The following is a 19,764-nucleotide window of genomic DNA, read 5'->3' as shown; positions in this document are numbered from 1 at the left end:
CCCGCATTTGCAGCTTTTGGCTTGTAACTTTGTTCACAAATATGATACAGTGTCTCAAATACTATCATTTTGTAGTGCCCGTCGAGTTCTACCATATCTAATTTAGTTGGTCAAAAAATATCAATCCTAAAAGAAACTATGACAGGGCCCGCCACGGCCCGCTTTGGGCCCGTCCGCAAGTATGGAACTAATCAGGGTCAAAGTTTTGGGAAAATTGGAGATAATGATAGGTGGTCAAAATTTGTGGTCAAAATATTGACTTTGAAACATTTTCTAAAATTCTGGCCAAATTTTCAAAGTGGATATTTTGACCCCAAATTTCGGCAACATGTTCCCTTTATTTTTCTTCTGTTTTCCCCGTAGTTCCAGCCAGATTTGTTCAGTGTCTGAGTTTTCGTGAAGTTTTTTACAGGCTTCCTCAAGGTTCTTAATCATAGATTCTAGTAATTAGGAACCACTGGACTGACCGGTCATCACACCTGGACGAAGGTTGTTTGGACTGTTTTGTGTGGGCCCGAAACCCTTATTCTCCCAGCCCATTCAACCTCCTCCTCCTCCTTCTCTTCCCAATGTGTATACGTGTCCCGTCCTTGTGTTTCCTCCAATACCTACTACCTCATCTCGCTCCGACCATACTACCCTCTACGTTCACTACTATCTCAACCCTCAAATACCTTTTCTTCTTTTTTCTCTCTCTCTCTCTCTCTCTCTCTCTCTCTCTCTCTCTCTCTCTCTCTCTCTCTCTCTCTCTCTCTCTCTCTCTCTCTATATTCTATACGTCCTATCCTTCACCCTTCACCTCCGTCTCGTGCGCACGCACAAGCGTACAGTAACACGGTTGGTAGGGCCGGACAGAGGTGGAGAAGGAGAAAAATAGTGTGTTTGTGGTGGTGGGGTGGTGTTGTGCGAGTGTGCGGTGCGTGGAGGTGCGCAACGAGAGGGAAGTCTTTTTCTATCGATTTTATGCCGCATCGTTCGCTCCAAATTTGGGAGAGAACCGATTTTGTTTTATGTGAGAGATGGCAGGTAGTTATAAATTTGCATTTTTATTCTCTTCTCATCACTTTTTGTGTCGTAAACGATTTTTTGTAAATAGACGGACAGAATCATCTTTGTTTTTTGATATGCGAATTTTTGACCGATCTCATCAATGTTATCTTGGTTTTCGAGACAGATTTAAAGAGCGTTTAGAAGAAAAATATGAAAAAATGCCCTTATTGTAACCCAACCTATACATTCACTTTGAGCCTAATTATTTCGTTTTCTTCAAGTTATTAAAAGTTTGTTACCTGATATAATGTTATTCGTAAAATTATCAACATTTTATCAGTTGACAAATTTGTGATATCTTTTGACAGAACCGAGATAATTGAGCTCAAAGTGCATGTATAGAATTGGCTTGTTATAGACCACTTATAGCAAGTTCAATTTGATCGAATTTCGGTAATTTTTTTCACCATTCAACAACCATCTCCATATCCAGCCAAAATCTAGATTTTTAAAGAGACAAAATTAGTTTCAGCATGACTAAGAATTATTTTCTTAAGCTAGGCTCGATTTTTTTTGAGAGGCGTAGTTCCACGCTCTCCTGCCGAACTGTAATAATTGAGTCACCAAGAAACCTCACCTAACTATCTAAAATCAATTACTGAGTTCTCGATTTTCCTAATCAACTTCGAAAACTTCCCACATCTCCTAATCAACTTCGAAAACTTCCCACATCTATCGAAATTTAAGATTTTTGATATTCTCAGTTATATTTAAACATTATATTGGAAAAGGTTTTGGGGGTCTCTGATTGTGAGATTATTAGTGAATTTAAGTTTTCAAGAAAAATTCGAATTCCTAAATTAGAAAATTGTATCATATTCCTAGAACCCAAAATCTTCCTAGTTCCTCCAGAAGACACATTCATACCTTTCCGATGTCATAAACTCGGTTTAATTACACCCATCATTCGCCCTGTCCGATCATTATGATACTATGCACCTTTCCCGAGCACTAGTGTTCTCTTCCTATCTATTCCAGTGTCCCCTACCCTGCCATTCACATCTTCTTCCCACACTCTCCTCCAATTTGCCTCTTATCAATCTCCCGTTTTTGGGCCTTGTCGCCCCCCGCCTAATCGATAGGCATTGCTGATTCACCTTTCGCTCTTGCTTTTGTTTGATAAAAATATTGTCGTCTCTTCTCCCACCGATGCCACCTCACACACACACACACAAATATGGCTCCTCCTTTTCCCTTTTTCCAATGTTCCTCTCCGCACCGCCACCTGTGGCTCCCTTGTTCTGTGATGGTTTCTGAAATTCTTTTTTTTTTGGCGACTTTTAGATGTGTTGCGGTTTTCTTCATCTTAAGGATATTGCGTGACAACACATAGATTTTCTTCTTCTTCAGGATCCCTCCTCCCCCTTCTTCTTCTTCTCATCTTCCATATGTATTTCTATTTCTATTCCTTCTTGTGGTGTGAGAAAAGCCTTCCTCCCTATTCTATCGCTCTCTCTATAAACTCCCCATCTCTTTTCTTCATCTTCCTCCTATTTTTTTTTCTTCTTCGATAGCTCTCCCAACCAGTGTCACACATACTAGAAGGGCTAGAAGAAGAAAAAAGGAAGCGAAAAAAAAAGAGATTGAAGCAGATTTTCATTGCAGACACGAGTAGATTAACCGTGTGGGGCAGAAGCAGAAGAAGCAGCAACAACGGCTACGGGGCCGAGGACGACGGGAGCATTGCGCGAGAGCACCACCAAAACGACGAGCTAGTCAAAAGGGTCCCACGTATAGACTCCACTCCATAGCTTTCCAACACCTTCAGAATGACATCCTTTTTCTGCCTACCGATGGGATGTCAGCGGCAGGTGGACTCGTTAGATCGGAGTCAGTCCAATCTACAGTCGATCCCATCTGACATTTACAGGTATGACACTTTGCCCCCATCAACACTAAACTTATTCCTCTCTTTTTCTAGGTTTCGCAAACTGGAAGACCTGAACCTATCCATGAACAACATCAAAGATCTCGGACGGCTATTCACGCTTCGGAGGTTGAAAGTGCTAGACGTTTCAGACAACGAAATCTCAATGCTACCAGCAGAAATCGGACAGCTCACTCAATTAATCGAGCTGAATCTGAATCGAAATGAAATCACGGACATTCCGGAGACGTTGAAAAACTGTAAAATGCTGGCGAATCTCAAATTGAATGGTAATCCATTCACAAGGTGGGTCTATTTGACTTCTTTGAAAGAAGGGAAAGTTTGAAGAAAAAGTACATTTGGGAAAAAAACCGTTATTTGCTTTACCATCTTTGCTATATGACGTTCCAAAATTCACACAGAAAATTATACACAGCGTTTTGGCTGCCTCAGAATATAGGCAGCTGCCTCAGAATATCTGTCTTTTGGTACGAACAAAAAGAATGTACCGGAAACCTACTAATTAGGCTGTCTACGAGTTGTTTTTTTTTAATTAAAAACAAAAATTTAAATTACAAATGTGTGTCTTTTCCAGATTACCGGAAAGTATAAGTGAATGCACATCCATCACAATCCTCTCACTCAACGAAACTAATCTAACCGCTCTTCCGTCCGCAATGGGATCTCTGGCGAATCTACGAGTTCTCGAGGCTCGTGAGAACCATCTACGAACGATTCCTTCCTCGATTGTGGACCTGAAACTACTGGAAGAGCTGGATTTAGGACAAAATGAAATCGAGGATTTGCCGGCGAAACTCGGAAAACTATCGAGTCTTCGTGAATTTTATGTCGATATGAATAGTTTGACAAGTCTACCAGATAGTATTTCCGACTGCCGAATGCTGGATCAGTTGGGTGAGTTTTTGAAATCTACAGATCAGAATCATTGGAAAAGTGAAAAAGCTTACAGACGTTTCCGAAAACCACATCATTCGACTACCGGAAAAATTTGGAAACATGTCCGGTCTCACTGATCTGAACATTTCGATTAACGAGATTATCGAGCTACCACGGTCGTTTGGAAATTTGAAGCGGTTACAGATGTTGAAAGCTGAAAGAAATAGCCTAACACAGCTGACGCCAGAAATCGGACAGTGCCAAGCTTTGACGGAAATGTACTTAGGTCAAAACTTCTTAACGGTAAGCGGTGAAGCCTTTGAAAAGGAGTGATTATTACTTTTTGCAGGATCTTCCCGACTCGATTGGAGACCTGAGAAACTTGACAACTCTCAACGTGGATTGTAACAATCTCAGCGAAATTCCAGAAACGGTAACTTTCGGTTTTTTGTACATGGATCCGGAAAATATGTTTTTTTTCAGATTGGAGACTGCAAAGCTCTCACCGTTCTCTCCCTCCGTCAAAACATCTTAACCGAGCTGCCAATGACGATCGGAAAGTGCGAAAACATGACAGTCTTGGATGTTGCTTCGAATAAGCTCACAAATCTTCCATTCACCGTCAAAGTTCTATACAAACTTCAAGCTCTTTGGCTCAGTGAAAATCAGACTCAATCCATTTTGAAGTTGACAGAAGGTCGAGATAATAAGACTGGAATTAAAATTGTTACTTGCTATCTGCTACCTCAAGCAGATGCTTTGGAAGGAGATAGTCGTGTTGGAAGTGCCCTTCATCAGCCGGATAGAGAAGGACCGACCGGTGGACCAAAAGTTCATTTCCATGACCAACAAGATAGTACCTTCGAAGAAGAAAGAGCTGCAGAAGTACATCTCGGGAACTTTGAACGCCACAACACACCACATCCAAAAACACCGAAACACAAGAAGGGATCGATAGATGGACATATGGCACCACACGATACGGATCAGCCACGGCAGCTCTCCTTGACGTCTAACCATCGGAACTCTGCGACGTCGTTCGGCGAATCGAGTAACTCGATCAATAGGGATTTATCTGATATCAGGTTCATTGATGCTCCCGCTTCGTGAGTGTGGTTTTGTTGTCCCTTTGTTTCTATCCGATAGTTTTGCATGGATATATACTCTTTCCATATGTTAAATTTTCCTTGTGATATATCGATATTCCTAATAATCCAGAATGACGACAAGTGATTTGAGAATGGCTATTTTTTTCTCCTTTTTTTGAACGAAAAAAAACTTAACATTCCCTATCAGTTGCCTGATTTTTGGAACGGTATTTGGTTTCCTCTCATGCTTTTTCTGCTTTTCCAGAATGCCTAACGGTGTCCGAGAAACCACACTGTCTCCAGAACGAGAGGATATATCCCCACCACGCCCACAACAACCACTGGCTACATCAAATACAAGCCTAATATCCAGTAGTCAACATACAATTAGAATACCAAGAGATGATAGCGGGAAGTGAGTAAACGATTTATTTTTCTACTGTAGATGCTCTAATTGAAGCACACACTATGCGTGCACTGTGAGCTCAATTATCTTGGGTCCTTCAAAAAATATAAAAAATCTGTAAACTGATAAAACGTTGGTGATATTGTGAAAAATATTTTACCAGTTGACAAATGCTTGATATCTTTCATAGAAATCGAGATAATTGAGCTCAAAGTGTACGTATGCGGCGCGCTTCTATTTGAGCATTCACGGTATTCATAGTCTTCAATAGTTTATTTTCTGATTCAACTCAAGTTCTTCCAGACTGGGCCTTTCTTTCGCTGGTGGCACTTCCAATGAGCCCGCACCGAACAGTAACGGAGATTCGGGTCTTTTCGTGACCAAGGTAACTAAGGGTAGCGCAGCAGATCGATGCGGCCTTCGAGAGGGCGACAAACTCATTCGTGCCAACGACATCAACATGATCAATGCGTCTCAGGGCGACGCTATGCAGGCGATCAAGAAACGTGAAACTGTTGAACTGGTCGTTTTGAGGCGGTCGCCCTCGCCGGTCTCGAGAACTTCTGTGAGTAGGCCATGTGAGTATTTGCCGAGAGTGGCAATTAGGTCAATCGGTTTGGTGTTAGTGTTCTGTGTGAATGTAGAAATAGAAATTCGAAAAATAGTTGCATTTCAAAACCAAGGCATTGTTTCAGGAACCTAGCCTATCTGGCAGTGCTCACGAGCTCAACCATCTTGATGCGGGTTCTCCGGATAGTACCTTGTTCGCTACTTCCTCCAACACTCCCGTGTATGCTTCTTGAATCTGTGATATTATTTTTCCCCTTTTTCTATGTATTCTTCCTGCCCCCTCTGCAATACAAACGTTACCTGTATCATTTGCATGTGATGTATTCAAATTCTGTTCAATAATCAAACATCTGACTCACTCCTGAAATTCACTTTTCTCATGAGCTTTAAACCCAAAATTCTAATTTATTTGTCTTTTTTTTGTTCTTTGAAAATTTTAGCATATACTTTTTTTCGTCTTTTTTGATTTTTTCTAGTATCTAGACTAATCGAATTCTTTCTTCCCAAACTAATCAAGAAACCTCATCAAATTCCACTACTCTTTCTCACTCAAAAAATACAGGCGCTCCCCCCATTCAAAAGTTGTGATTTTCCACTCTCGAGTTATCCTTTTGTTATGTGTTTTGTTTTTTCTTCTTCATTGATAATGTCATTCATTTCACTCTCCGGACCTTCACAACATTTCTGAAATCTTTCTTTTTGTGCTTTACATTTTATCTGCAAACCTCTTTTCTTTCAAATATACTTTTCTATGTAATTTTTTACGGTACATTTCTCTTTTTTTTCTATTTTCCAATGAAATTTTATTTATCAAAGTCGGTTTCGAATTTTTATATCCGGAAAAAGAACAGGAAACATTGGGGTATGATGAACATAAGAAGAGTTGGAGCTCGTGATCGTTTGGAAGGAGAAAATCTGGAAAAAAAATCTTTAAAAAAATGTGGCGAGGAGGGACGAGGATCTGAGTTCCCGCGCAGTGAGAAACCTAGGCGACGGCAGCGGGACGCCTGTCTTACGTGACAGTTTTTCCGGATTTTTCCGCTTTCATCAGAAACTTGAATATACCGTAAAACATGTAGTATAGAGCCATGGGGTTCTACTTTTCGGAGGGGTGTTTTGGAATGATTCGAGGTAACAAAAGTTGACTTTATACTTGATTAACAGAGTAGCGAAATAAGCAAATGATGTGAATTTTTCATATTCCACTGCTATTCTAGGAATCAAAAAGCTTCAAGGATCTTCGAACTGTCCACGGACATATTTTGCCTACATTCGTGGAAGCAGCTCGAGCTTCTGGATACCTTTCGGACGATTCGGTTTACGAGAAGACTTTGCAAGAACATGCATTCTTCCATTCTCCAAGCCAAATGCGCGGCTTCTTCGCGACTCTTTGGCTGTTCGAAAACATTGACACTTGGTCCTGTGAGATTTTCAGTTCTGCATTCTATTCTATTCTAAATGTTTAGATTTCTAAAAGACCTCTCCGAAGACTTTAGCCATCAAGGTCAAAAATGTTTGGGACCCATGTTGGCACCAATTTAGGATCATTTTTGGAAACAAAAAAAATGGCACCCAAACATTCAATCGAACCCAGTTGCGCGTGCAATCGGGGACCGGACTTCAGGATTATGTTTCTGGAGAAAATAAAATACCAACTGGATCAAGGATTCTACAACCAGCTCTCACACTGGATCTCCAAGAGATATATATGGTATAACAGTACCAGGATGCAATGTCAGTCGTTTCCAAATACAGGAAACCCGACTACTTCATCACCGTGACGTGTAATCCGTATTGGGATAAAATCCGAGAATACCTAGCAGACGATCAAACTGCAACGGACCGTTCAGATGTCGTGGCACATGTTTTCCAAATGAAAGTCAATGAATTCTGAGACGACATCGTGAAGAAGGAAATCTTTGGAGCGGTTCAGGCCTACATCTATGTGATTGAGTTCTAGAAGAGAGTATTGCCTCATCTGCACAAGTTGCTTATCGTGTAGGCCAGTTCGAAACCAAGGTAAATTATAAATTCTCAAATCAGAATACATCATCTTCGTTTTCAGAACGGCTTCTGATGTGGATCAAGTTATTCCGGTTGAGATTCCGGATAAGGACAAGAATACACGTTATAAGGGTACAACAAGAGATTTCATCGTCATCGAGATCGACGAAAATGAATGGAGAGACAAAAGATCGACGAGATCAAGCAGTATTTGGACACAAGATATGTTTTTGCTCCAGAAGCATCATCTTCTCGAATTCCCTATGTGCCAAAGAAGCGCAGTTGACTGTTCATTCTTAAGCGCTTTGAATTCGTTTCAGGCGTTTGGAATGCAAGAAAGACCAATTGTGTCAGATTCTATAAAATTCACGGAGTTCCTAAGCGGACTGACACCCTCTGGAACCACCACACGTATCTCACGGTATCGCGTCATGTCTATTGCCATTTGGAAGGACAACAGCATCTCTTTTTAAACTGAACATTTCCGAGGAGTGTAAAATCAGTCTTATCAAGCTGAATAGTTCTGAAGCCAAAGTTCTTTGCCAACTCGACGTTCTCATTCTCGATGAGTGTCCCCAAACACGCTCTCCAGACTACTGATGAGATTCTTGTCGAGAAGTCACTTGAATCAATAAACCTTTCGGAGGAAAGATTGTGATTCTTGAAGGAGACTTCCGCCAGGTCAGATTAACATAGCTGATGAAACAAAGATTTTCATTTTAAGGTTTTACCGGTCGTCAGAAGAGGTTCAAAAGCAGACCAAATCGGCATCTGTTTGAAAAATTGCGAGATTTGGGATCTTTGCCCAGTTTGCCAGCTTAAGTCGAACATGCGAGTTACCAGTGGGGATCAAGCCTGGATTGATTTTCTGATACGCGTGAGAAACGTAACTGAAAATGACATGAATGAGAAGATTGAACTAGATCCAGAATGAAAACATGTGCCAAAGAGATATCGTATCAAAAGTCTTCGAAATGAAAGTTCAGTCTAATATTGATTTGTCGGATAGAGCAGTTTTGGCTCCGAAAAATGTGGACGAAATGGAAGGAAATGAAAAAGTAAATTTAAAATTTCAGAAATCATCACAACTTCGAGTTTTCAGGCCTATTTTTCGCGAGATGAAATAGTGAAAGATGAGCCATCATGGATGACCACTGAACTTCTCAACTTCTCCAAGGAATGCTTGAAAGTGGAATCAAGAAGCTCGAGCTTGCTTAATTTGAAGTATAGGGAAGTTTTATGACCTCCCTTTTCTATTATTTTTTAATCAATAAAACTTATTTTAATGATTTAATTATTCAAATTCAAAACTAGAAAATACAACATTTTCCATTAAAATCTAGAAAAACGGTGACTTTTTGATTGTTTCCATAAGGCCCAATAAAACCATCACTCACATGTCCCATTAGAGCCAATGTATTGTCTTTTTGATAGTTGAAATTATTTTGGTTCTAATTATAAGTTCAAGCATGTGATACCTATTTCATACGAATTGTTTCCAGGGATAATAGTATTATGCAACAAATATTGGTTCGCAGGCAACACATTAGATGGAGATGTAAATGATAGTTGACAGTGGAATCGTATTATCATATTTTTTAATTTAAACATCTCGTTAGATTCGGGAAGAAACGTGCAAGTTAGGTTGTTTCTGGAACAAAAGAATCATGTCCCAGGGATCTCGAATACCCACTTTCGATATCAGAATCACCTTAAATTCCAACGACTACAACGTGCAAGTAATCCAAACGTCTTACTTTGTTGTTCTCAACAAAATCCACGTGATAATGTGAATCACAACCCGTACTTCCTGCTTCTTAGGGATCAGTGTTTAGCACTAAAGATCGAAAACAACCTCATAGTTTCCAATATATAATCATCAAAAGTACCACTTACAGAAGCAAAGACTCTATGATTATTTTTATTCGTATTCAGAACGAAACATTCAGATTTTTACGGCTCCATGTTTGATCTCTAAAACACCCAATTAATCGTCTATTCATCTTTTTAGACCGCCGGTATGTCTCTTTTCGTATTCTTAAATCTCAATCTAAATCTTATGCAGAAAGAGAGAGAGAGAAAGGAAGAGAGTGTTAACTGATAAGCCGTTACAGGTGGAGTCATAGACAACGTCTTCTTCTTATTGATCAGCGCAGCTCTTCTTATCTACAAAAAGTATAGTGATTAGTAGAAGTGAAGAAGCTCCGAGAGGGACTAGACTCCGCCCACATTCTTCCGGGGGCACGTCTTCTTTTTCTTCTTCATCAGAATAAGAAGTAAGGGAAAATGAGCGAGAGGAGAGACCTGGGGGAGACGGGAAAGCCAAGATATGGATATCAATTGGCTCTACGTCGTTTTTGCTGTGCTGTCTCTACTCAATTTCCCACACCTTCTCTCTATCTCGCCTGTCCGGAGGAAGAAGAGAAAACGAGAAGAATTAACGGAGTCTCCTTTCTGACTCTTTCTCGCCTCTTTTTTCCGTTTCATTCCCCGTGTGATGAGGTGTGTTGGTGGTGGTGTGGCTTGTTTGGCGTTGTTGGTGAAATATAGAGACTCTCTCGCCCTCTCACCCCTGGCAACATATATCACTCCTCTTCTTCTGGATCCACCACCTCATCATCCTCCCCCCTTCCGATCAAAGTGCAAATCGTCATATTCATCTTCGTCGAAACCCACCCGGATCACACATTCATAACACCACCAACCAGCTCTAATCAATTCTTTACTTCTTATTCTACTGTTTCTTCTTTCTCCCTTTTCAATCTTATCCAACAAGCCCCCTTTCTCACGTTTCGGTTCTACTCTTCCAGAGAAGAAGACCTCCATTTCTGGACTAGTACGAAGTGGTTTTTTTGGCTTGACTTTCTTTTGTTTTGAAAACAAATGTTTGAGAGACACTTTGGAAAATCCTGGTCATTTTTTCGAGAAAGAAAATCCTTGTTTCGGAAAGTGCTGATTAATTCAAAATTATAGAGAACCTAGCTGATTAAGTTCAGACATAGTAGACGAAAGATTTTCAGGTGTCTCCTATTTTTGAACACTTTGCTTTTTTCACCTGGCGTCACCTATTTTGTACCTTCTAAATATCAATTATTCGTTGTTCTGACATCAAGGTTTCAAGTGAAATGAAAGGAAAAAGTAGCTCTTCCCTCTTCATGACCACAGATGAATAATGAAGTCGGGATGTAATAAAACGAGAATGTAGTCTACTTTTTATCTATCTTTCTGCTGAATAACTCGTAATCAATTCGGTTTTGCCTTTGTCCAGGAAACATGTGACCCACCTTTTTTATAGTCGAAACCAAAAGCAAGAGTATACTTGGAAACTCTGGAAGATTCTGGAATCCAAGTTTCTATAAACGGATTTCGCATCGTGCTAAATTGGATTCTTTGGATATTACTCTAAAGTTGATTTCGACTTTCAGAAAAAACTGTTGGTTCAATTTTCTCATCATAATTTACCATAAAACCTGTATTAGAAGCCCCCCCCCCCCCCCTAAATTGTTCGCCATAATATCACAAACATTTTCTCTGTTGGCACATTTTTGATATCCTGTGTAGACATTGAGATAATTGAGCTCAAACTTGACAGTGTGTCGGCCCTTCTATTACAGGTTTTACGGTAAACTATTTCCGCTCAAATGATACTTTCAAAGTTAGACAAAAATAAAGTTTTGCCCTAACTCTGTCCATCGTTGTTCAAAAATATCGAAATCTATATCTCAGTGTTTGTCTTGTTCAGACAGTCCAAACGACCCTAAACACGATATAATTTGGTGAAGTTTGAAATTTTGGGTTCAAAGGTGCCTAGTAAAAACCAACATTTTGTAAAGTGGTCGTGTTTGGGCTCATTTCGAATCTCTAAACAGCCCGATTTTGAAACACTTTGAAGTTCTTATGTCACTCGAAAACTTCTCAACGTACGGTAGATTTTAAAACGCAGGTGTACTCAAAATTCAAGATTCAGACCCAAATTGTTGTCAGATCAGAAATGTCAGATGAACTAGAACTAGGTCAGATACATAAATCAATTTTTTCTTGTGCCTACCCACGATTTGATTTATTCATCCTTTCTGAACTTTGACATAATTTGACCAATTGCTGTTTCAACTACAAGAAATGAACTTTCCTTCCGGGAATCATGATGCTCTTTTTTCCCTCCCTCTCATTTGAGAAAACTCTTCGATCAGTTTGTATCTTCCCTCTTTTAAACTCCTCGTCACTCTTTTCTTTTCCTTTTCTAGCAATTCATTATGAATGCACCTCCAATCTACTCCCTCTCATTCAACACCTTCACCACAAACTCCACTACGATTTGCAAGAGAATTGGCACATTGCCAAGAGTCGTCTAGAAATCAGAAGATCGTCTGAAAATCGAGATGTGAGGCTCCGTCACTTTCAGAACTAGTTTTTTATTCATATTTTTATCTGTTCCTTCTTTTCTCTCTTCTCTTTCAACCATTGGTTAAATAAGAATATCCTCTTCTCCTCTTCATTTTTTCCATTTTTCCTCGGCATCTTCGTCTTCTTTTGATTATTGTTTTTGTGTCTGACTGAGTGACGGTCGCTGGGTGAACAAGTGACTGAATAAGACGAAGAAAAACTGGAAAAAAAGTGAAGCTGTCATTATATTTTGCTCTTCTTTTTCCCTCCTTTTTTTACTTTCGGATCCGTTCCTTTCTCACTTTTTTGCCTTCCTTTCCCCCCGGTGGGCTCTCCCGAATTTTTCTTTCAAATTTTCAGACGATGTACCACTCGACGATCTACTAGAGCAAAGAATGGTAAATAAAGTGAGTTTATTGGGGAAGATTAATAGGATAGCAGGAAATGAATAGAGATAATTAGATGTGTTGATTGTTGTGTCGAATTCTCTACTATCTTGCTGGAGTTCCCTGTTTTCTATTTTTATGTTTTTTTAGTTCTAGACCTACCAACTTGCGCCCTATAGTCTATATCTAGTCTATAACGTCATCTTGATGCTAATCTTAATAACTAATTAGAGGATTAATGTTTTTTTGCCTTAAAATACTTCATCCTCTAGTCTATAGATTGTGATCAAATCTTTCAGGTTTGAAAAGGATATCTGGCTAGTTTAGATGAATACCGTTAAGCATGTTATAGAAGGACTCCTAATTTTGAACTTTGAGAAAATTTATGTATTTCGGTTCATGTTAAAGATATGAAAACGCTGTCAACTGATAAATTATTTATCATAATATCAACAATACCTTAACAATTGACAAATTCTTGATACCTCTTATAAAAACCACCGAGGTATATGAGCTTAAAGTGGACGGTTTGGATGGGCTTCTATTTTAGGAAACACTGTAGATTAGGGATGAATAGTTGGAAACAGTACGTCAATAATTGTGATTCTGTTAGAGAATTAAAAAAAATTTCGCCTAGCTGATCACTTTGTCTCTAGATCTTCAAAGATCATTTTCCAATCTTACTCAATGAAAATTTTGGATTCGCTTTTTTGGACCCAAGGAAGCAAGGAAAAATTTAATCAGCTGATAACTATGACTTGTCACTTCGATAATTTTGCATTTTTTCATTTGTCAAAATGTCAGAAGTTGAAGCATTTGAAGTTAACAGAATCACCGAAAAATTTCTTCGCTACGAAAAAAAAGCCATTTCTCTTCAAAAACTTCCCATAGTTGAGTAAATAGCAGAAGAAAAAATTCAAGGCAAAACTTCTTTGGCTTTCAAAATAAAATATTAATTATTTTTGCTTTTTTTTGTCCTTCCATCCATTTGTGCGCTCCTCTCCCTCTCATCCTCGTTTTTCTTAACCCCTTTCCCACCTATTTCAGTTGATATGCCATCTGCTCAACAACACCAATCTACGCTAAAAAACGGTGGACGCCGACAGAAAAAAGGTGAGTCAAGGGTCTTTTTCTATTGAGCAGTCATTTCCGAATTTTTGATTATTTGTTGTTCGGGTAATTCGAGAAGAAAGCCGATGAAGAAATGCGGATGGTGCCGCTACTGGTTTGGGAGGGCTCAGATATTTAGAACAGAGCAAAATGAGGGGGATATATTGACACATTTTGTGTATTTGGCAGACATTGAATTGGGGGAAAAGAAGACGAGAATGAGGTATACAAATGACATGACACTTCGAGTGAACAACCGATTATTTACACGTATTTGAGGTCAAACCACCAAAAGCGGCTGATTTTTTTTGGCTAGTGGGATCAGACTAGACAGACTGTAGCAAACGAACTACTGTAAATTAAGAAATTCGGTTTCTCCTATTTCGGAATAAAGTTAAATATGATAATTTCCAATTTAGAAGATTTCCAGCACCCTATTCACTTTCATGATTTGTTAGTCACTGTCAACTTTGAGGCAATTTATCTAATTTCCTGTAAAAGATATCGAAAAGCGATCAACTGATAAAATGTTTTATACATTATCAACAATGTTTTGTCAGTTAACTACTTTTTGTTATCTTTCACAGGAACCGAGATAATGGAGCTCACAGTTGCAGGCTTTCGAGGGCTTCTATTAGAGCAAACACGGTATCTTTGAAATGCTGTTTTTTCCTGAAAATCGATATTCTCTGTTTCATTGTTTTGAATCTGATGTTAAAATTTTAACTTTGAGTTTAACTTTCCATTAAATAAATTAAAAGTTCTCCTAAACTTATTCTTCAATTAACCTTACCTAGAACTTTTCCCATATCAATAGCCTTTTCCAAATTTTCCCCTAGCCAAAAATCTTTTCTGAAAATAACATGAACTTGGAATCCGGCTTTTCCCAAAAAATGCGGGTGGAAACGAGTTTGGAGTCTGCGTCTACCTAGCACTTTTTGTTTTGTCTTTCAACTTTTTTGTTTCTTTTTTTGACGGATCAGAAATCTGGAAGAGCCGAGACGCCGCCCAGTCTGGATTTTTGCTCAGAATTTTGAGTTCTGGACTTTCTGATTACTGCGGCTTCCTTTGCCTAGAACGGATGGAAAAGTTTTTATAAAAGTAGAAAAAGTACGGTGACCTTTTCTCCATACATCATAAAAGTACATCCCGATGCAATTAGTTTTATATGGAAAATCGTTTCCAGCCGAGTAGTCCTTCATTGGGACCTTCTCTATTCGAGACACTTGTCTTCCGCTTTTTTCTTCCTTTTTCCCTCTACATCTCCCTTTTTGCTGATATATTAAAAGTCGTGGTGTGCCACCCGTGTCAAGACTTTGCCTTTTTGCACTTGAATTGGAACCTTCCTTGCCTACTTCTTCTTGTTTCTTGCCCCTGCTTTTTTTCTTTTACGGGGCGCCCCTAAGTTTTTCGCCGCCGTCTTCAAGTGGTCGACGCCTTCGTCGTCACCACACTTCGGATCAATGTCGGACACTTCGAAGACTTCAATAAAAAGAGATGCTACGGAGGGCTCGTCTCCAATTAATACTTTTGCCATCTTTCATGTTTGTGAGTAGGAGAATGAAAAGTGAAGCGAGGGAGCAAGAGTAAGGGAAGCTTCCACGTCTTCAGAACTTTTCAACTTTTTCTGAGACTTTTTTTTTGGATTTTTATTCGTAATTTTTTTTTCTGTCATAGTTTCCAGTTTTTTGATACATTAGGCTGTAGTATTTCCTCATAATTTTAGTGAGACGCCGTCATAAAAAAAAGTTGATACCGTAAACACCATTGAAGAACGTCACCTTTTACTTTTAACTTTGAGCTAATTTATTTCGATTCCTGTAAAAGATAAGAAAAATCAACTGACAAAATAAACTTCGATAAATGTCAAACATTTTATCAGTTGATCTCTCTTACTATTAGGTATCTTTTACAGGAATTGAGATAAATTGGCTCAAAATTGATTGTTCGGTGGACGTTCTATTAGAGTTTACGGTATCTATAATAGGTTTAACTGTTCCACTGTTCTCGAGCACGAGAGAAGAGTCTCTTATGCATGAGAATGATTTTGTGTTGAACATTTCACTTTTAAACTATAGGAACCATTTACAAATTTGACTGAAAATTCAGTTTTCATAGGAACTAGCACATACAAAAAACTAAAAATGAAATCAGGCTCCCTCAAATTTGGAAAAGTATCGCTTGATTCCGAATTGTGTCCAATTTGTTATATTTTTCTTCTCATTTAGTCCAAATTGTTTATTTTTTAGAAATTCAATTTTCGTAGAAAAAAAACTCCCCCGTTCTTTTTCCTTTATTCTAAACTTTTTTGCTCATAGCCTTTCATAAATTCTTGATCAGATTTTGTTCCATCTTTGCCCTCTCTACTACCACGTTCTCATATTTTTTCATAGTGATGATATTTTCATATGCTCTATAGAGACAAGTATAGATAAAACAACAATAGACCCAGACACACCAAAACCAAAAATGTTCAATTATATATCACCTCTCCTCCCCCTTAAATGGCTCTTTCTCTGATTTCACAACCTCCCTCCCCCCCCTTCTTCTATATCTACCTCTAACTCTAAAATATAAGGGGTGCTCCCCCACACAGAAATATCATGTATATTTGTGAGTGAGATGTAGATATGCATTTCGTTCATTCCGGAAGTTAGACTGAGACACTAACACTATAACCACATACTTTCAATAAGAGAGCTTCCAACTCTGCCCTCTGATAATTCTGAATCAATAGAAGAAGTTGAACCATATATTTTGATTCTGTTAATTGCTATGCGCTCCTTAGGAGCGACGTCTTCAAGAAAAAGTAAGTTCTTTTTGGCTGGTTTGGCATCCTGGGTCTGCCTCGAATTCAGAAGTTACCCTGAACCCTTTAATAGGTGGGCACCCCATCGTCTTGCTTAAGCTCAATTATCTCTATTCCTATGCAAGATATCAAAAATGTGTAAATAGTCAAAATATTGTTCATTTTATGATAAACAATTTGTCAGTTGCCAACTTTTTTATATCTTTAACAGGAACCGAGATAAGTGGGCTCGAAGTTAAAAATTAGGGAGCCCTTCTATTACAGGTTCTACGGTATTGTGTTCGGCTAATGAATATCAGGATTGGAAACTTTCTGTTAACGATAACGTTAAAACAATTAATGTTTTTTTTTCCGAACTTTCTGAAGAGAAAAGTTCTAGAGGTTTTTTTCGGAGCAATCAAAAAACATAAACTACCGATTCTATAGAACACACTCTTTAAGATTTCCGGGGTCCTCAGCGGAAACACTTCTCATTTTGCGCTTCATAATTGCAGCCCAAAAAGTTAGCGCGGAGACTCAAATAGCTTACTTGTCTCTGGTCCCAACTCCATCCACTCATTCTTCTATATTTTTTTAACTATTCAACTTTTCTAAATACTATTTTTCTTCTTATTTGGTAGACCATTTCATACAAATTGTAGGGAGGAAGGGTGTGAAGAAGGCGAAAAGGGAGAAGGAGACGAAGAAGACAAAGAACGGGAAGAAGAAGAAGAAGAAGAAGAAGAAGAAGAAGAAGAAGAAGAAGAAGAAGAAGAAGAAGAAGAAGAAGAAGAAGGAGCACCCGTCTCTTCGCTCTGAATGAACAGACGTGGTGCCGGTGGTGGTGGACACGCTTCTTCAGCGTTCTTGAATCGACGAGACGCTACGAATAGTACGGGAAACCGGGGGAAGAATTCTAGTGGTGGGGGAGGAGGATGAAGATGAGCTTGAAATATGAAAGTGGGCGGAGTCTCATCACTAGGAGAAGCAAGACGCAGAGATTGAAATAAACACACGAAGTTTTTTTGGTTTCAGGACACGGTCGCGAGTCATCAGGGTATCATCACGCCGCTGTTGTCGAAGTTGGAGCCATGGTGCTCCAGAATATGTTTAGGTGAGTATTTGAAATTATCAGTAAAAAATTTTGGACAGCTCGAAGGATTAAAAATAATGAGATCTGAATGACGTCGTGTTTTTGAAAAGTTTTGAATTGGATTGAATCAATCTGAATACACTATAGTCAAAATTATATCTTACGAATCTTACGAAAAAATACAGAAGTCGCATTTTGCAGATGTCTGAAAATCTTAGATAATCTCGGATAAAATGTTCGGGATTATTTAGATTCATACAGTGCTCAAGAGTTTCTGCATTTTTTTTCTGAAAAAAAAATCTAGAAATTCTGGGGAGCCTACAACTCGAAAACTGAGGTCTCCAAGATCGTTCTCTGCTTTAGTACTTTGCAAACATTTTACATAACAAGATTTCCTTCCGGAATCATATAAGAAAATCAAACTCTCATCCTTCTGCTCTTTTCTAAATTCACTAATTGCAGTGCGCTCTCCTTCCTGCACTACCGGAAGGACGACGATTTTGTGGACAGGCTCTCCTACTTTTATACCTCATCGTTCCTGATAATGATGGCAGTGCTTGTAAGCTTCAAACAGTTTGGTGGTCGACCTCTGGAATGTTGGGTACCCGCACAATTCACAGCAAGTTGGGAAGCTTATACGGAAATGTACTGCTGGGCGCAGAACACCTATTGGGTACCCATCGATCAGGATATTCCAGTTGATATTAGTGAAAGGGAGTATCGACAGATATCATATTATCAGTGGGTACCTTTTTTTCTACTACTACAAGCATTTCTATACTACATTCCGTGTCTGATGTGGAGGCTTATGAGCGACAAATCTGGTGAGTATTTGATTTGTGAAAATCAGAATTGGGAAAGTAAAGTGAAAAACAAGGACTGAAAAAAAAGAAACCATTTGGAATTTGATTTGGAAGATTTTTATATTTTGCCCGTTGACCCAAAAAAAGAAAAAAAAATCCAGAAAACTTAAAGAAAATGGACAATTAAAAATACCGTAAACACTCTTACAGAGTGTCACCCAATCCGTCAAATTTGAGCCCACTTATCTCGATTCCTATAAAAGATATAAAAAAGCAATCAACTGGCAAAATGTTTATCATAATATCAAAGATATTTTTTCAATTGACTACTTTATGATAGCTTCTACAGGAACCAAGATACAGTACAAACCAATATGTTATACAAAAACGTAATTTACAGTTGATTTTCGGCAATTTTGAACATTTTCAGGCGGCTGGAACGCGGCTGTCAAGTTTTCGATCACTTTGAAGATTTGAAAGAGTGTAGAACAGACCTAGATTAAAAACTTTACAATATTCACAGATTTAAAAAAATCCTAGTTTCAATTATTTTCCATTTCTGAAAGACAGTCCTTTTCGGCCTGCATTGTACTGAAAACGAAACCGGGTTTTCCAGAAATCCGCAAATAACTGAAAAACCAGGGTTGCAATCTGACGGGCTGGCCGGCGGGCCGGCCCGAGGGAAAAAAACCAGGGCCCGGCCCGGCCCGGCCGGCCGGCAATTAATTAATATTTGAACGCGCGCCATTTAAATAATTATTTCTGGTCGCCATTTAAATATTTAAATCGGCGCGCATTGTTTAGCAGCCCGTGTCGATTTACGGGGGTTTGTTTTGTTTTTTTTTCGACGATTTTTTGCGTTTATCAACCGATTTTTCAACATCCACTTCTTCGGAAATCTCAAGATATCTCTCCGAGTACTACGATCCTTCAACGAACGAATCGGTTGAGTATTGGAAAAGAAAAAGATTCGAATACCCCTGACTGTACTCAGCAGCACTTTTCGTTTTTTCGATTGTTCCCAGTGAAGCCATGTGTGAGACTACGTTCAGCACTGCGTCGTTTTTGTTAGATAAAACAAGAACAAGATTACTGTACAAGCGTGTGGAGATGGTCGTTCTGGGTTCGCAAATAGCCACGAAATTTCCACACTGGCTCGACTGATTCTCTCACTAATTGTAGTGATTTTTCTAGTTAATTTTATGTTACTTTTCTATCTTTTTTGTTGGATTGGTTGATATGAGCTTTAATTTTCTCCCCCGGTTTCCATTTCTTTGTTTCCCCTTGTTCATTTATACGGTTTTTACATTGTTATGCTA

At 38.9% G+C, this 19,764-nt stretch overlaps 3 protein-coding genes across 3 annotated transcripts in view; all 3 read left to right on the top strand.

The window, feature by feature from the left end:
- Positions 1-2,819: 2,819 nt before the first annotated feature.
- Positions 2,820-6,111, top strand: Cbr-let-413 (the record flags this gene model as incomplete). The annotated part of the gene is made up of 9 exons (XM_045237336.1): positions 2,820-2,920; positions 2,972-3,223; positions 3,513-3,832; positions 3,888-4,117; positions 4,164-4,247; positions 4,298-4,899; positions 5,168-5,317; positions 5,612-5,873; positions 6,004-6,111. The coding sequence occupies 9 exons, from the start codon at positions 2,820-2,822 to the stop codon at positions 6,109-6,111; spliced, it is 2,109 nt and encodes a 702-aa protein (XP_045093806.1).
- A 2,709-nt stretch (positions 6,112-8,820) lies between these two features.
- On the top strand, positions 8,821-9,125 carry CBG08616 (the record flags this gene model as incomplete). The annotated part of the gene is made up of 2 exons (XM_002636277.2): positions 8,821-8,940; positions 8,985-9,125. 2 exons carry the CDS (start codon positions 8,821-8,823, stop codon positions 9,123-9,125), a joined length of 261 nt encoding a protein of 86 aa, XP_002636323.2.
- Positions 9,126-17,368: 8,243 nt separating this feature from the next.
- Positions 17,369-19,764, top strand: part of Cbr-inx-4 — a gene marked incomplete at both ends in the record, with an annotated part of 10,050 nt that continues 7,654 nt past the window's right edge. Inside the window, 3 exons of the mRNA XM_002636278.2 lie at positions 17,369-17,381; positions 17,585-17,663; positions 18,105-18,466. Coding sequence (XP_002636324.2) covers positions 17,369-17,381; positions 17,585-17,663; positions 18,105-18,466 — 454 coding nt within the window. The remainder of the gene's footprint in view (positions 17,382-17,584; positions 17,664-18,104; positions 18,467-19,764) is intronic.

Source organism: Caenorhabditis briggsae (genome assembly GCF_000004555.2).
Source record: "Caenorhabditis briggsae complete genome, chrV, whole genome shotgun sequence".
Classification (NCBI taxonomy): Eukaryota; Metazoa; Nematoda; class Chromadorea; order Rhabditida; family Rhabditidae; genus Caenorhabditis; species Caenorhabditis briggsae.
Note: the sequence above shows the minus strand (reverse complement) of the source record. Positions and strands in the feature narration are given on the sequence as shown.